The 17,579-nt window shown below is 41.4% G+C and overlaps 1 protein-coding gene across 5 annotated transcripts in view; it reads left to right on the forward strand.

Moving 5' to 3' along the window:
* The window catches only part of TENT4B (terminal nucleotidyltransferase 4B), an 82,755-nt gene extending 78,942 nt beyond the window's left edge, over positions 1-3,813 (forward strand). For all 5 annotated transcript variants that reach the window (XM_073015358.1, XM_073015359.1, XM_073015360.1 and 2 more), the window contains one exon: positions 1,106-3,813. In XM_073015358.1, coding sequence (XP_072871459.1) covers positions 1,106-1,282 — 177 coding nt within the window. In that variant the 3' untranslated portion in view covers positions 1,283-3,813. The remainder of the gene's footprint in view (positions 1-1,105) is intronic.
* The last annotated feature ends 13,766 nt before the right edge of the window (positions 3,814-17,579 follow it).

A 17,579-nucleotide genomic window follows, 5' to 3' on the forward strand; every position in this document is an offset into this window, starting at 1 on the left:
GATACAAAATATTTAGAGTTTCCTACATGTGAATAATATGCAGCATGGGTTTGAAGAAAACGCTAGATTGAAGAACAAACTTACTTTATTCTAAGAGATTCCAACACATGACAGTGCTTCTAGGAACAGGATGTCCTAAGGATCTTTGTGAGACACCATTGTAACATAAACCTCTTCAGAAATCTATTGACTGGTCCTTATAAGATGTTCCAGCCAAACTACCATATAAAAAATGTTTCAATTGTACATGAAATAAGTTGGCGTGAAGGTTTTGTAAGGCCTCATGGCAGTGTGCATGTCTGGGAATAATGTATCCTTTTCTAATATTTTAATGTTCAATACCTTGTTGCCCGTGTTGAAAGGATCAGCTGGCTGTCAGGCATGGTCAGTTGATTAACATTAGCCTGGACTTAAAAGGCCACAGAGATACTCTAGTTTAAGTTTTTTTGTTGCCTAGAATTGTCATTAACTGAGTAATGACTCAGAGTGAGGGGAGGAAGCCATTGACATCGGGCTCTGGCCTGAGGCTGGGTCACTCCTAACTATAACTAGGAACCTCGGAAGAGGCCTCTTGGCTGTTACCTTGTGTCTGATTTGACTCACTGAGTTCACTTTACCTCCGCGGCTTTTAGCCATGTATGCCAGACATAGACTCATTGCAAAATACCAGTTCAAGTGACAGGGTTGACAGAAGGGACTGGGGTCATGAGAAAGCCACAGGCCGTGAATAGCAGGAAGGGAGTGGCCACCTGTGCTGACCCCAACCTACCCGTGTGCCTGTCATGTCCAAGAGCCTCTTCCCGCTATGTCACTTATGATGTGGTATTTGGGTTGGTAGGTTTCTTAAGAAAACCTATACATCCCACACACACTGTTAAGAAGGTAAGCGAGTGGTCTATGCTTTTCAATATTTCCATTAAAATAAAGTAAGGGTTTCAGAGCTAAAAAGAGTTAACCCCTGTAACAGCTTTTTCTGCCCACTAGATAAGTCAGTGATCAGTAAGGTAACTCTCTAGCCAACATATTCCTAGTTTTGAAAGCTGCCCCGAATCCAGATGCTTTTCTGCAATACTGATGTCTTTGTGGTCGTTTTCTGTTTCTGCAGCATGGATCAGCAAGGCTCTTTCGTTCTTCCAGCAAAGGCTTCCAAGGTACAACTCAAACAAGCCATGGTTCCTTGATGACAAACAAACAACATCAAGGCAAATCCAATAATCAGTATTACCATGGCAAAAAGAGGAAACACAAGAGGGACGCGCCCCTCTCAGACCTCTGTAGATAGTCGGCGCTGCGCGGTGGACTGTCTTCTCTGTGCAATGATCTCATGCTCAGGACAGTTGCGCAGGGACTCCTGGGAGACATTCAGGAGCCTCACACTGTTCAGACGTTGATTTAGCAACTGCGTTTTTTCCCAGCTCGCCACAGAATGGATCATGAAGACTGACAACTGCAAAAAAAAAAAAAAAAAAAAAAAAAAAAAAAAAAAAAAAAGCATAAAAGGGGGAAAAAAAGGCTGCTTATTTGATAAGTCATATGCTACAACAGGGTCATTTTAAGATTTAAAGCTTGAATGTAAAATAAATATATTTCTCATTGGCTTTATGCAGAGTTATAGGGAATAGTATTCAGTGTTGGTAGGGTGATAGAAACAATATCAGAAGATGGGGTGGGGAAGGAAAACAAAGGTATCTGATAGGAAGTCCAGATTCCAAAGGGGAAAGTGATCTGTGCATGTTTTTGTTTTTTTTTTTTAATATTTTTGCATATATTTACCATTTTATTGTGTGTATGTATAGAAGACCATATAGGAAATTGATATTTGTAATAGTGGATTTGTTAATAATACTTTTTACATAACATTACTGTTTAAATTGTAAACAGATTTTTTCTCAGGATTAGTTTGAAAAATAATCTAAATTGTCATCTTAACATCCATATATAGGGAAGTGATTAGTTCTATTACTCAATTTGTTTTTCTCAGCATTGAAATGACTTAATAGAACCCTTGTGTCCTGCTGCAAAAATTTCTCCTCTCTAAAGAGAAGGTTTATGGTGGCAAATGATGTTTATTTTATTTTGTAAAAAAAAAAAAAAAATGTACTATGTACTTTTGTGTAAACACTGAAAAATCTCTGGTCATCTCTGAGAATTAACTTGCAACTGTTTTCTATAGTGCTGTCGTCTTGGGCAATGGGCAATTACATGACTTTGTGTTTGCTGCCTTTGCAGTCTTTTTTTTTCCCCCCCATTTCTTCCTAATAGGAAAAAAAAACCCAGAAAAACAAAACAAAACAAAAAACGGCCACCCATGTCTGGTCTCATTCCTGTTGCAGTGAAACTTCGAGTTCCACAGACTTTGCATGCTGGCTTCTCTAACCCTGTGTGCTGCGTGTGCCTGTTTCTCATCTCTTATTCTTTTTAAAATTCATGCTTAACTACTGTGGGAGAATAACTGTAAACAGCTTTAATTAAATCATACTTATAAAAAACTATTTTCTTATATTCCACTTTATGCTTTTGGTATTGTTGATCTTTCCAAATTAAATGGTCTTTGATAATGGATCTATTTTGTATTGCCTTATTAAGACCAAATACTTCTTGTCATCCCATTCTTTATCCTCTTCTTTCATGGAATTGTTATCGTTAATTAAAACTTTTTTAAGCATTGGCTTGTTTCAATCATACTGTAAATTTTGGTTGTAGTCAGCTTTGAGTGCAATGAGATGTATAATTCTGTTATCATTACCTGTTGAGTTTGAAACTCAGTTGGGAATATTTAATATAATAGAATGTAAGTGACATTTCTGAAAATGCTTTCTTTCAGGGTGAAAGCTCTTATGTTTAGCATCAGTGTGTATGGCTCTGTTAAATACAGCCATTTCTGAGACAAGATTCTTTTATATATATATACATATAAAGTACTATTGGCTTTTAGGAGTTTCTTTTATATACATTTATGAAATACTGAAGACCAATCAGACCATTAATGGACACTTAGTGTAACTTTTTATAAAGAAAATAATGCTAAAGTAAGACCAAAACTGATGTCATCACTGAAATTAACAATTTTCAATATGTTCATATTTTAATTCACAATGGAAAAATGTGTTCCAAAACTGGAAACTCATAGTACTTGTGTAAACTGTGGAAGATTTTAAATGTGATGTTATTTTGACAATGTTTTAAATTTTTGAGTCACATTCTGATCAGAATTTTTATCGAGATGTTGAGCTTTTGTTTTTGAAACTAGTTTGTCATAACATTGTGCATAATCACAGTATTTATTTTCTAGGACAATTGTGAATGTGTAGACTTATGTTTACTGCTAAGGGAACAATTATTTATAAAATAATATTAAATCCAGTATTAGCTGCCTATTTCAGACACTTAATACTTGCAGAGATCTATGTTACATTTACCACACTGAAGTTTTTTTTGTTGTTTTTTGTTTGTTTGTTTTTAAAGAATCACCCTCATTGTTGAAAGTAAATGTACTCTTAGGGTGCGAATATTAGTGTTCCAATAAGCATGTGATTATATTAAGGTGGTGGTAGCGGGAAGATAATCTTGATTCCATTGGGAATCTTAGGTTTTCGTAAATTTATTGGGAAAATAGTTTTTCCTGTACTGCTGAAGTTTCTTTTTGGTAAACAGTATCTTTCTAAAAGAAAAAAGCATGAAGGAGAAATTGAGGTGTGTATACATTTCCTCAAATGACCAGCATTGTATTCGTGAATACTGTGTATCTTGCAGTGAACAGTGTGGAAGCTGTTCATTTTTCAATCTGAAGTAAAATACTTTCAATAACTTTTAGTTTGCCTGCTCATTTGTTTTATACATTTCATCTCTCTATTTGACTCCTATCTTACTTCTTTTTTGAGTTTTAATACTTTCTATAAAGATTTTGTGAATATATCAGAAATGTGTCATTTATATATTATAGTCCATTCATATCCATGAATCATAACCTTCCTTTGCTAATACTTGTAGAATGGGATTTTACAAATTCTGCCTCACTCTGATGACATTTCTCTGGCAGTCATGTATGTGTACCTGGCCATTAGAAATATTATTATTTAAATACTGTTTTTTAGAGGTGCTGATGGGTTTGGCGAGGTGTCAGCACAAAATCTTATGGGTTATGTTTTGATGATAAAAGTATATCCATTTTTTCCCTCCAGCTTTAAGGTGACTGTGAAGGTGCCTGGTTTTGAACGTCTTTGTTTGGTTTGGAGATGTTGCACTCAGTTTTCAAATCTAGCTTGGATCTGTAGGACCTATGTATTTTATAAGTAATTGCCCTCCAGTCTTCAGCAGTTGATTCTGTTATAGTTTTGGCCTGTTTTGAGTGTACTTTACCTTTACTTGCATTTTGAGCCTTATTAATATTTAGCTTATTTGATTTGGCTCCAGTATTCCTAGATGAAATCTGCACAGGGCAAAACATGGGCAATAGGGTGAGCATTTTTAATTGTCTTTTTCCACTGGAAACTTATATATCTCCATGTGTTTTCTGCTCATTCCCTCCCCCATGAAATGGTAAGTGTACTTGTGTTTGCCTGAACCTATGGACTAGTGTTTGGGGTTTCTGGAAACACTAGAGGATCAGAAAAGAGTAATAACCACGTGAAGTGCAGGATTCTCTTGCTGTGACATGTTCGTTGCAAAGCCTTCTCCAGCGACTGGGAGGTGTAGTTGTTAAGGTTGATCTGTTAGAAATCACCATTATGAGGTATTAGTGGTAAATGTTGGTGATATTTTTATTGGTCATGACTACATCTCAGTTTTACTTTAATATTGATCTATAGTTTGATCAGTTCCTTGAATTCTAACATGTTGATTTCTCAATGTTTCTGTCACTAACCAAGAATGTTTCTAGACAGTTGGTTGCTTCACAGTCAAAATTAAATGGTAAACTATCAAAAAGACATTCCCAATTTTGCTGTGATAAATATTGAAACATTAAAATTAATGAACAGAAGAATTTATTCTTACCCATCTATTCTTGTTCTCCTAGTTCATTACACTTTTTCAGTTACTGGAAAGGCACATTCTCTAAGTATTTGGTGAGCAAAATATTCTATAAATGCCTCTAACAAACCTAATTGAATATAAAAGTTACATTTAGTAGTTACTGTTGATAGTAATTTTCATCAGGGTCATAGTTCATCTAGTAAAATATTTAGAGAATGACGTTAACATTCCAGCATTAAAGTAGGAACAAAGATTTGTATGTGAAATTCCTTGAAAGAGTTCATCTTGCCTTGGTTTCTGACCCTCAAGACTAGCTACCTGCCATCTTGTCAGAACATTTGTGGGTAGAATAAGTGTTAAAGATCAAATTTTAATGTGCTCCTTGATATTTAACATAGCTAAGAAACAAGCCAGATTTTACTGCAGAAGTTATTTACATGATTTGAAAACTCGACCTAACTGGAAGCCTTTTTCTCAGTTACCTTGTTCTGAGCCGTCTTGACTTCACACCATTAGCAACTTTTCTTTTTTTTGGGTCAAAGATAATGAGCTAAATATATGTAGACATTGAATGTTGACAAAATTATTAACCAGAAAAATTGCTTATAAAGTCTGCTGATCTATTTGATATCTAGAATTAAATATTTGAGGACAGTTTTTAGTTAGTAAACTGCTAATGTTTATTTTACTGTCTCTCAGGTTTTTGGTTTTTTTAAAAAAATATGTTTGGCCTTTACATTTTCTATTTAAGTGTGTACTTTATTGAGTTTAACCTTGTCTGTAGCCTAGTAGCCTAAAAGAAAAGGAGGCGGAACCAGAGAGATGGATGTAGTGCATTCCCTTTGGTTATTATTAATTTGTGGTAGCTCCTGGATTTACTGAGAGAGATTTTAGCTATGTCAATAAGAACAGCTAATGATGTGGAAATCAGGTATTCTCTTGTGTATTTCAGTGAACGTTTTTATTAGTATTTGCATATCATCTCTAGTTCTACGTTTTAACTTAACGTCCTTGTGGCTTCACCACTGAGGTACCTTTCACTACACCAGCTACTGTGTGGCCTGGTAACATGGAAGGTCTCTCCTAAGGACAGTCTGGACATATTTTGGGGGAACGTTATTTATCTTAAAGATGCCTAGAAACAACGCATATAGTACCAGTGACAAAGTATGAAGTAAACAAGTTGCTCAGGCTGGGCATGGTGGCTCACGCCTGTAATCCCAGCACTTTGGGAGGCTGCAGTGGGAGGATTGCTTGAGGCCAGGAGTTCAAGACCTTTGTCTATTAAAAAAAACAAAAACAAAAACCTGAATGGTGAGGTGGGGTAGAATTGGGTAGGGGAGGGAAAGGAGGACTTGGAAAAGCATTCCCCAAAGCCAGTGACTTGGTGAAGTTCAGTACTTGCCTCTTAGAAGTTAGCCCATGCCTTTCAAAGAGAGTGAAATGATGGGTTATCAGCCACATTCTTGGAGTTAATATGTTTCTTCATCTTTCAATTTGGGTTCTGTGCTATTCATAGCAATTCCCTAAGACCATTTCATTATTACCTCTTATATTTAGTTGCAGTTTATCATAATATGTTGTTTTGTCCCTAAACTTAATCTCCTAATTTTAAGATCCTCTCTGATTTTTGCATATTGAAACTTGCAGAAGTCACTTTAAAAAAGTCTTTTGAAAGTCTTGCAATCCTAAAAGAAATCAAGCTTGTTTGTTAGAAGTGTCATGAGTCTCCAGTCTTTACTACCAAAAAGCAGCCCTGCCTTAACGCACATTGTTATGGGTGAAAAGTGACGGACAACAAGTGTAGTTTCTGGATATAAAGAGTGAAGGACTATTGGGTTAAACATTTTTAGTGGAATATACATAGATATGTATATTTAGAAACTTTGGTGAAGCCAGTATTTGTTTTTAATAACCTTTTCATTTATTTCCTTCTTTGATTAGCATTGTCTTCTGTGTTAAGAAATGTGGACTCCTGTGAGGTGCTGGAGGTTTGAATCATCTTGAAAACTTTCCAGTCTTGTCTAGTTACCACTGCAGAGACACTAAGGAATTTACCAGAAAAAGATATTTGATACAAATGATTTAAGAAATCTCAACATTTCCTGAGGCCATATCACTGGGCAACCAGTGATGAAAACTATGAATGAATTGCACACCTGGAAGATTTTTTAAGCTAACGACAGTTTCTTCAAAGATGTCAATTATTTGCCTTGGAAATTTTATAAATTGCATTTCTATGCACATCTGCCCCTAGTGCTTACCACTTGGTTTATTATTCATAATCTGCAATTCAATAAAGGCTTTGTGCTTTCATTTATCTTCAAAACCTCTGGTATGAGCCCTTATGTAAAACCTGAATGACTACTTTTTCTAAAATTTAAAGACAGCTCTGTTTAGGCAGGTTTTCTTGTGCACATAGGACGTTTCTGTGGCTAGTTCTGTAAGCTGGTTCTCATCCTTTTTAATACTAGTACTGGGAGATGCTTGAGGATGTTGTTTTCATCCTACTCTGTCCGAGACAATGATAACTGTTTGACTCCCCCCCGCCCCAACAGCCACGGAAGATTATGGAAACTGATCTCATAGAATTTGGTTATTCACAAATGCCAGCCCAGTTTCACCCTCTACTTTAATGCAGGGGGTTATGCTTGCTATACTAAGCAAATGAAATGCATTACCATAGGTTGGGCAGAGTAACAAGTAACAGATAATTACAACAGAATAATGAAAACGGTTCTCCAGAGAAGTGAGAGAGGCAGGGTTAGTAACCAAAGTGCCGCCTAAGGCATGTCTCAGAATTTTCCCTCAGCAGAGTAGGATTTGGTTTGGACTGGTCTGTCTGCCTGGGAGCTAGCCAAGCGGTGACCAAAAAAAAATCTCGGATAGTTTCCCGTAAGATAATCCCAAACTGGCTTAGAGGGAAGGTGCTCAGCAGCATGTAGACAACTGGCGGGTGAAACCAGACTGCCCACTCCAGGGCAATGTCTTTTTTCCCCCCCCACCTTTTTTTTTCTTCAGACAGGGTCTCACTCTGTCACCTAGGCTGGAGTGCAGTGGTGCCATTCCAGCTTACCGTAGCCTCGACCTCCTGGGCTCAAATGATCTGCCCACCTTGGCCTCCCAAAGTGCTGGGACTACAGGTGTGAGCCACCACACCTGGCCGATTTCTGCTGCTTAAACCTCTGCTGGAAGTGCTCTCTTTAAAAAGGCAAAAAAAGCAAAATCCTCCTAAATATTATCCCAAAAGTTTCTCAAATATAATAGTAGAGAATGAATATCCATGACAATTTTGTCCATCTACCTAGACACAGTGAATTATTTCACAAGTAACATATGAATGTATTTTCTATTGTGAAGAAATGTAAACATTTAAGTAAAAGGATCTAGCTGCACTTCAGTCCCTAATCCCACTCATCTCCCCTAACCCATCCGTCTTAATATTATGGGACATAGCCTAGATTTTTTTTTCTGTGCATTTATACACATGAACAAGTATAATTTCAGGGGGTCTTTTATCCTTTAACACAAATGGGATCGTATTGTAGTTTTCTGCAATTCCCCTACCATATAAAGATGTTTTTCCAGGTCAGTACACATAGAGATATATTTCATTCCTTTTTATTATGCTGACTTTTGCTTGCAAGTTGCTTTGGCAAATTAATGTGTCAGACACATCAAGGCTAACAAATTAATGGAAATATCCAGTATTTTTCAGCTTCCCTTTTGTTTTTAGAGAGAGGGTCTTGCTCTGTTGCCCAGGCTTACTGCATCAGCTTACCTTAAATAGGAATTTTCTAAAGTACTGCTATTTGATGACAATTTTCTTCTGAACCCATTTTACTAAGGAAAAAATCTTTCCCACAGTTTTACATTTAAATTTTTTTTTTTTTTTTTTTTTTTTTTTTTTTTTTTTTTTTTTGGCCAGGCACGGTGGCTTATGCCTGTAATCCCACACTTCGGGAGGCCAAGGTGGGAGGATCACTTGAGGCCAGGAGTTCAAGACCAGCCTAGGCAACATGGTGAAAACCCATCTCTACTAAAAAATACAAAAATTAGCTGGACGTGGTGGCATGCACCCATAGTCCCAGCTACTCTGGAGGCTGAGGCAGGACATTCGCTTGAACCTGGGAGTCAGAGGTTGCACTGAGCTGAGATTACACCACTGCACTCCAGCCTGGGCAACAGAGACTCTTTGAGACAGAGATTCTGTCCCCCGCCCCCCAGAAAAAAGAAAAGAAAAAATTGAAGAGATGGGGTGGGGGTGAGGTCTCACCATGTTGCCCAGGAACTCCTGGCCTCAAGTGATCTACTCATCTTGGCCTCCCAAATTGCTGGGATTACAGGCATGAGTCACCACACCTGGCCGGTTTGACATTCTTTTAAGTTGAATTTTCATGACTTGCTTTGAAAACTGTTTCATTTGATATTTTTGCTGGGTTTAAATGTTATAACATGGTCATCTGAAACAGTGCTTTGCTATTTTTTCTATACTTTATTTCCACTTTTCAGAATATGTCACCCTTGGCAAAACTGATGAAACAGTTACACTGGAAATTCTCCACCACCGACCCCTTAAAAATCTTTTAATTTCAAGGTCCTCCAATAACTGCAGCAGCAACAATTAAAACTCCCACTGAAAATAAGTGATCTGTCTTAGCCAGGCGCGGTGGCGTACGCATGTAGTCCCAGCTACTCAGAAGACAGGCTGGAGGACCGCTTAAGCCCGGAAGTTTGAGGCTGCAGTGAGCTACATTGGTGCCACTGCACTGCAGCCTGGCTGACAGAGTGAAACCCTGTCTCTAAAAGAAAAAAAAAAAAAAAGTTATCAAAAAAAAGTAGAGTGGAATTAATTTTATGATGAGTAGAGGGAGGGAACTCAGGTGAGAAAAAGAATCCAGTTTTGGGGGACAGAAAAGGAAGAGTACTGCCTCAGATTTTGTTGGGAAAATCTGCAGGAAAATACGTTGGAAAAGAGAGGAGGATAAAATGTAGCTGTGAAACTGATCTCCCTAAGCCAGAGCAGTGCAATGATAGGTTTTTAAGGAGATATTTTCCTTGAAATCACTTTCTTAGGCTCTCATTATGTGACTGTAGAATTTCTGCTGTAATTGGCTGGGTGTGGTGGCTCACGCCTGTAATCCCAGCACTTTGAGAGACTGAGGTGGGTGGATCACTTGAGATCAAGAGTTCAAGACCAGCCTGGCCAACATGGTGAAACCATGTCTCTACTAAAAATGCAAAAATTAGCTGGATGTGGTGGCACAGGCCTGTAATCCCAGCTATTCGAGAGACTGAGGCAGGAGAATCGCTTGAACCCGGGAGGCTGAGGTGGCAGTGAGCCGAGTTTGCACCACTGCACTCCAGCCTGAGCGACAAAGACTCTCTCAAAAAAATAAAAAAAAATAAAATAAAAAAGCTGCTGTAATTTCTAATCTTTGGAAAAGTATTTTTTCGGGGGTGGGGGACTCCCTATGTTGCCCAGGCTGGCCTCGAACTGCTGGGCTTAAGTGTTCCTTCTGCCTCGGCCTCCTAAAGTATCTGGGACGACAGGCATGTGCTACTACACTCAGCTCAGTAAGTGCATTATGAGATGTTCTATGTTTACCAGTTTAGCTTAGGAATGCAATCTTTAACTTTGAAGTTGGAAGAATTTCACCTTTCAACCTTTCAAGTAAAATGCTTTATATTTCTTGCTTGTCTAAAGAAACCACGTTAAACCCAAACTAAAAATCTAATAATTAATTTGAGAAGTAGTATAAATCTGTGTGTGTGTGTTGCAGAGGACCTTTTTCCTTGTATTGTAAATTGACAATATATAATTATGTATGTGTGTGCAAGTGCATGTGTGTGTTAAAGCAAGTAACTACTATTTGAAAACATGAGAGTAAAATTTTGTTGAAGAGGAGCCATCCAATGCACAGCTGAGACTAGAGGTAGAAATGCCTTAATGTTTAATGTTAACATTAAAAGGAAAGGAAAGGAGAGAGTTATTAAAAGTATCAAGTGGCCTATTGGTGTATCGATTTTCAAAAGAGTTATTGCTCAATTTAGATTGTAAACCACTTTGGTACTTAAATCAGTCAGGTGGCTTCGGGAATGTGGCTTTACACAGCACCCCTCAAAATAGTCACAAGGTGGGTTACGCCACACATCTTCGTTTTTAAGAATCCAATGTTTTTTTAAAAAATTGTGCTTTCATGTGTCAGGCATCAGTGCCTCAGATGTCTCTGTGGGGAGATGTGAGGTTAGCAGGCGGCACAGGGAAGCCTGTTGAGACAGGTGCTTAAGCAACATGGCAGGGCACACGGAGGGCTGCAGAAGCGCTGGGGAGGTGGGCTGGGCCCTGCCAAGACAGGTGAAAGCAGGTGGATAGGACTAGGGCACCAGTTTCATCATAGTTTAAAGACAAATAGTGCTTTATTTTATTTTAATTTTTAAATAATTGAGTCTGGCAGTGTTGCCCAGGCTGCAGTTCAGTGACTATTCACAGGGGCTATCATAGCCCACTACAGTCTGGAGATCCTGGGCTCAAGCCATCCTCCCGCCTCAGTCTCCCAAGCAGCTGGGACTATGAGCACTTTGTCCTCTATCCCTCCCTCTACTTTCCCCATCTTCTAAGGCAGCTATTTCCAACTTTTGGTGGTTTTCTGAGGTGTTGTGTTTACCTCCATGTCTCTAAACAATAGACCTCTATTGCCACTTCTTGATTCTTGATTCTTAGTTCTTGAAATTGTGTTGACTTCCTAGCACCCCTGAACTACTTCTGTGCCCTAGCCTCCCAATAGAGTTAAATTGAATTTTGTTTAGCCCAATATTCAGTGTTCACATTATAGTGACTATGTAAGGGCTGTTCTTATCAACTGAGCTGTATAATATTTCTTTATTTTTATTTATCTTTTTAAATTATTTTTTTTTGAGGCAGGGTCTTGCTCTGTTGCCCAGGCTAGAATACAGTGGCACAATCAGGGCTCACTGCAACCTTGACCTCCTGGGCCCAAGTGATCCTCCTTGCCTCATTGTCTGATTTTTTTTTTTTTTTTTTTTTTTTTTTTTTTTTGGTGGGGGACAGAATCTTGCTCTGTCACCCAGGCTGGTGTGCAGCAGCATGACCTCAGCTCACTGCAACCTCCGCCTCCTGGGTTTAAGCAATTCTCCTGCCTAAGCCTCCTGAGTAGCTGGGATTACAGGCATGTACCACCACGCCCAGCTAATTTTTATATTTTTAGTAGAGATGGAGTTTCACTATATTGGCCAGGTTGGCCTCAAACTCCTGGCCTCAAGTGATCCAACCGCCTTGGCCTCCCAAAGTGCTGGGATTACAGGTGTGAGCCACTGTGCCCGGCCCGAGCTGTGTAATATTTCTTTTTCCACACAAGTTCTTTTTGTGTTTCCCAGAGTTTTTGTTTTCCATGTTGTTTACTAATTCACCCTAAACTATGCCAATGTTCTAAGCCCCTCCAAATGCTTAGTATGTAAGGTATTTTATCACTGTCATCTTCTCAGAGGCATTTGTCCTGGAGTTTCTGGCCAGCTGTGCCCAGCACACAAACTTCATCCTGAATGACACTTTCCTCCATGCACCCCATGGGGCAATTCCTCTCCTATGTGTCTTGTGTTTCCCTCTTTCTTGATAAACTGTCTCCTTTCATTGGTGCTTTCTGGAAGTGTGCACAGGCAGTAGACATCCGAAAATGCTTTTGTTCTTCATTTACCCTCAATTGATAGTTTGGCTGGATATAGAATCGTGGGTTGAAAACATTTTTCCTCTGGAATTTGAAAACATTGCTTCATCACTCCCAGTGTTGTTGTGAGAAGTCTAAAGCTTGTTGTAACCTTTCTTTCTTTGTGATCTCCTCTTTGTGTTCTAAAATGTCACCATTATGAAAGTTAGGCGAGTCTGTTTTCATCTACTGCACTGGGAACTTGATGTGATTGGGCATCTGGGCATCTGATGTGGTACTGCATGTCCTGCAGTCCTGGGAAAGCTTCTGGAATTATTTTTTTTCCTCTCCTTTCTGTTTTCTCAGGAACTCCATAATTATTCAGGTGTTGCATCTCCTGGACTGATCCTCTCATTTTATCTTTTCTTCTCTATTTTCCATCTTTCACTTTTTGTTCCACTTCCAAATTTTCTGTTGTTTTAAAATTTCTGTTATCATGTTTTTACTTTCCAAGTCCTTTTCTTGGCCCCAGATATTCCTTGTTAAAAAAAGAAAAAATAGTATCCGATTTTGTTTCCTAGTTACAATATATGTTTGGAATCTCTGAGGATATGAATGGTATCATTTTGTTAGGTTGTTGTCTGCCTGCATAGTCTCTGTTAGCTTTTTTCTCATTTGTTGTTTTGGACTCTCTGTGGGGTTGAGGCTGTCCATGGATTTCTGGTGATTCTTGGTTACCTGCACATATTTAAGAGCTGGGAGGAAGCTCTGTCAATCAATGTGGCTAAGTCAGCGGTGTGCTTCTGTAAGAATTAGCAGGCTGTGGGGTTCCCCAAAGAATTCCTCCAGCCTGGGGGTAAGGCTGTGGGCCACTGACATCCTGGGAGCTGAGTGGGAAAGAGGGCTAGTGTGAGGTGGGGGGAGGTGGGTGTCCCAGCCTTCCATGTGAATTTGCCTTTAAAGTTTTCCAGTTTTCAGTTGGGTAGCCCTGCCCACGGCTGGGCTTGGCGTTCCCCAATTCAGAGACTGTCTATTTTACCTTCTTCTGGAGAAAAGGCTTACAGGTTCCTGCTGGGGTAGGGGAAGGACCGGCACTCTTAGCTGCTTCTTAAATTTTCTTTCTTTCTTTCATTTTTTCCTTTGAGATGGAGTTTGACTCTATCGCCCAGGCTGGAGTGCAGTGGCATGATTTTGGCTCACTCTAACCTCCACCTCCCAGGTTGAAGCGATTCTCCTGCCTCAGTCTCCTGAGTAGCTGGGATTACAGGCATGTGCCACCACACCCAGCTAATTTTTGTATATATATATATTTTTTTAGCAGAGATGGGGTTTCACCACGTTTGCCAGGCTGGTCTTATACTCCTGACTCAAGTGATCTGCCCACCTCAGTCTCCCAAAGTATTGGGATTACGGGCATGAGCCACCATGCCTGGCCGCCTTCCCCTTTTTAATTAAGACATGGCTGAGGCCGGGCGCGGTGGCTCAAGCCTGTAATCCCAGCACTTTGGGAGGCCGAGACGGGTGGATTATGAGGTCAGGAGACCGAGACCATCCTGGCTAACACGGTGAAACCCCGTCTCTACTAAAAAATACAAAAAAAAAAAAAAAAAAAGCCGGGCAAGGTGGCGGGCGCCTGTAGTCCCAGCTACTCAGGAGGCTGAGGCAGGAGAATGACGTAAATCCGGGAGGCGAGCTTGCAGGGAGCTGAGATCCAGCCACTGCACTCCAGCCTGGGTGACAGAGCGAGACTCTGTCTCTTAAAAAAAAAAAAAAAAAAAAAAAAGGATTATGGCTGAGCGTGGGGACTCACACCTCACAACTGTAATCCCAGTACTTTGGGAGGCCAAGGTGGGTGGATCACCTGAGGTCAGGAGTTGGAGCCCAGCCTGGCCAACATGGTGAAAACCCATTTCTACTAAAACTACAAAAATCAGCCAGGGGTGGTGGCGGGCACCTGTAATCCCAGTTACTCTGGAGGCTGAGGCAGGAGAATCCCTTGAACCCGGGGGTACGGAGGTTGCAGTGAGCCAAGATCGCACCACTGCATTCCAGCCTGGGCGACAGAGAGACTCTGTCTCAAAAAATACACACACACACACACACACACACACACATATATCTCGTGAGCAGTATTGCCTGTGCATAGGCATTCACTAAGCTTCTGTCCTGTGGTGAGCACCGCTGGAGGAAGTGTGGGAAAGGAGGGAGCTCCTCCTTCCTCTGGGATATGCAGCAAGGACCATCTGTCTGAGGAGGCTAAGGCCATGCTCTGCGTAGTGATGCATCAAGAGGCTGTAAAAGGACTGAAAGGACAGGCATCACTCGGGAAACTTTTATATTCTCCTACTTGGATGTCGTTCTCATTACCTGGTGAAGGGCAGGATCGGGGTGGCCGAAATACGTGATTCTTAGCTTCTGTTGTGGTTGATTTTAAATGTTTAAGTCTTCTCGCTGCACAAGTGAAATAAAGCCCCAAACTGTTGCCCACCACAGAAACTGACTCAGGCAACACATGCAGTTCCCTGGACCAGTGGGCACTGGGTACTTACAAGTTAGGAGGGACCCCAGGGCACTGCATTCTGGAGCTTATCAACACAGTGGCTAATTAAAATCACAAACATGGCCGGGTGTGGTGGCTCATGCCTGTAATCCCAGCACTTTGGGAGGCCGAGGGGGATGGATCATTTGAGGTCAGGAGTTCGAGACTGGCATGGCCAACATGTTGAAATCCCGTCTCTACTAAAAATAACAAAAATTAGCTGGGTGCCTGTAGTCCCAGCTACTTGGGAGGCTGAGGCATGAAAATAGCTTGAACTCAGAAGGTGGAGTTTGCAGTGAGCTGAGAGTGCGCCACTGCACTCCAGCCTGGGAGACAGAGCAGGACTCTGTCTCAATAAATAAATAAATAAATAAAATCACAAACACATTAGATGTGGACATCTGGAGACTTCCTCATCTGGACAGAGACATGCAACTTTCAATAGCAGCTCTACCGTGTGCATTCAATTTCCCATGCATGCTTCTCCACTCCAAAATTACTAACATATTTTCTCTTATAGGTTTCATTTTCAAGCACAAAGATCTCTATTAGTTTTTGTTTGTTTGTTTCTTTTTAGTTTGTTTTTTTGAGACGGAGTCTCGCTCTGTCACCCAGGCTGGAGTGCAGTGGCCGGATCTCAGCTCACTGCAAGCTCCGCCTCCCAGGTTTACACCATTCTCCTGCCTCAGCCTCCTGAGTAGCTGGGACTACAGGCGCCTGCCACCTCGCCCAGCTAGTTTTTTGTATTTTTAGTAGAGATGGGGTTTCACCGTGTTAGCCAGGACGGTCTTGATCTCCTGACCTCGTGATCTGCCTGTCTCGGCCTCCCATAGTGCTGGGATTACAGGCTTGAGCCACCGCACCCGGCCTGTTTGTTTGTTTTTTAAAAAGACAGGGGTCTTGTTATGTTGCCCAGGCTGGTCTCAAACTCCTGGGCTCAAGGGATCATCCTGCCTTGGCCTCCCGATAGGTAGGACTACAAGCTCATGCCACTTCTGGTGTAAAATTTTTTTTTATTTAAAAAAAATATTTTTAGGCCAGGTGCGAGTGGCTCATGCCTCTAATCCCAGCACTTTGGAGGCTGAGGCAAGAGGGTCACTTGTGCCCAGGAGTTCAAGATCAGCCTGGATAACATAGTGAGATTCTGTCTCTACAAATGAACAAAATAACCAGATGTGGTTGTGTATGCCCATATCTCACTATGTTGCCCAGGCTAGAGTGCAGTGGTGCAATCACCACTCACTGCAGCCTCCACCTCCTGGGCTCAAGTGATCCTCCTGCCTCAGCCTCCTGAGTAACTGGGACCACAGCCATGTGCCACCAGTTTATCCAGCTGTGGTTCTTAAAAAAAAAAAAAAAAAAAAAGCCATTCTTTTCCTTTCTGATTTGAAATAACATCCTTGTCACAAATTAAACTCACCTGGGTTTAAAAAATACTGCATATTCCCAGACCCCACCCAAGGACCAGAATCTCTGGGAAGGGGACTCCAACCTTATTTGGAATCCAGTGCCTTAGAGACTCGCTACCCAGTCTGCCAAGGACCAGAAGCATCAGCATAACCTGGGAGTGAGACAGAAGTTAAAAGTTTCAGTACCCACCCAGGTCTGCTGAATTCGAAACTGAGTGGAACCCAGCCACGTGTGCCTTCACGAGACCTTTGGGTGACTCCGTTGCTGGCTACCAGTTGAGAATCCCCTATAGAGGCCTGAGTATACAATGGGGTGATTCTGCTGACAGGTCCACAGTGGCTATGGGGACCATGGGGATGATGGATATGTCCTGACAGTCCTGACCGGAGCAGTGATGCAGGCATGGTGTGTAACTCACTTTCTCCAGCTCTGTTTTCCTGTCTGCTGTCAGGAGACTTGCTCATAGATTTGCGTGAATATGACACAAAGATGACGGGCTGGGAAGTGATAGCACTCTTCCACACACCAGAAAGGGCTGAGGGCTCCTCGCTTGGAGAGCACTGAAGGTGGGTCCCAGCAGGAGCTTCTCCCATAGCTGCTCCGCTCCCCTCTCTCTTTCTAGGGCTGACCTTGGCAGAGGTCACCCTGTCCCAGGACTGAGGCACTGGCTGTTCTGGAGGCCTTAGGGAAACAGGTGGGTTTCTTTGTTTTCAAGGTTCTGCTGAAGGGGTGGGGCTGCCGGGGGTGGGCAGTGTGTTCGGAAGCTGGCTCTGCTGATGATCCTATTCCCATTCTTCATTGCTGCCGGGATTCCCATTACCGGAGCACGGAGGCCCCAGCTGCTCAGATCTTCCCGGGTGAGCCCTCAGGATGCTGCAGTGACCCTGCCAGGGCCCTCCGCGGGGAGGCCGATGAATAGTGGAGTCACACCAGTCCAGAGAGCCAAATGCCACCATGCTTGATGGCCGGGGGCTGCACGAGCCCAGAGGAGC

This window comes from Chlorocebus sabaeus, chromosome 5, assembly GCF_047675955.1.
Source record: "Chlorocebus sabaeus isolate Y175 chromosome 5, mChlSab1.0.hap1, whole genome shotgun sequence".
In the NCBI taxonomy this organism is placed as follows: domain Eukaryota; kingdom Metazoa; phylum Chordata; class Mammalia; order Primates; family Cercopithecidae; genus Chlorocebus; species Chlorocebus sabaeus.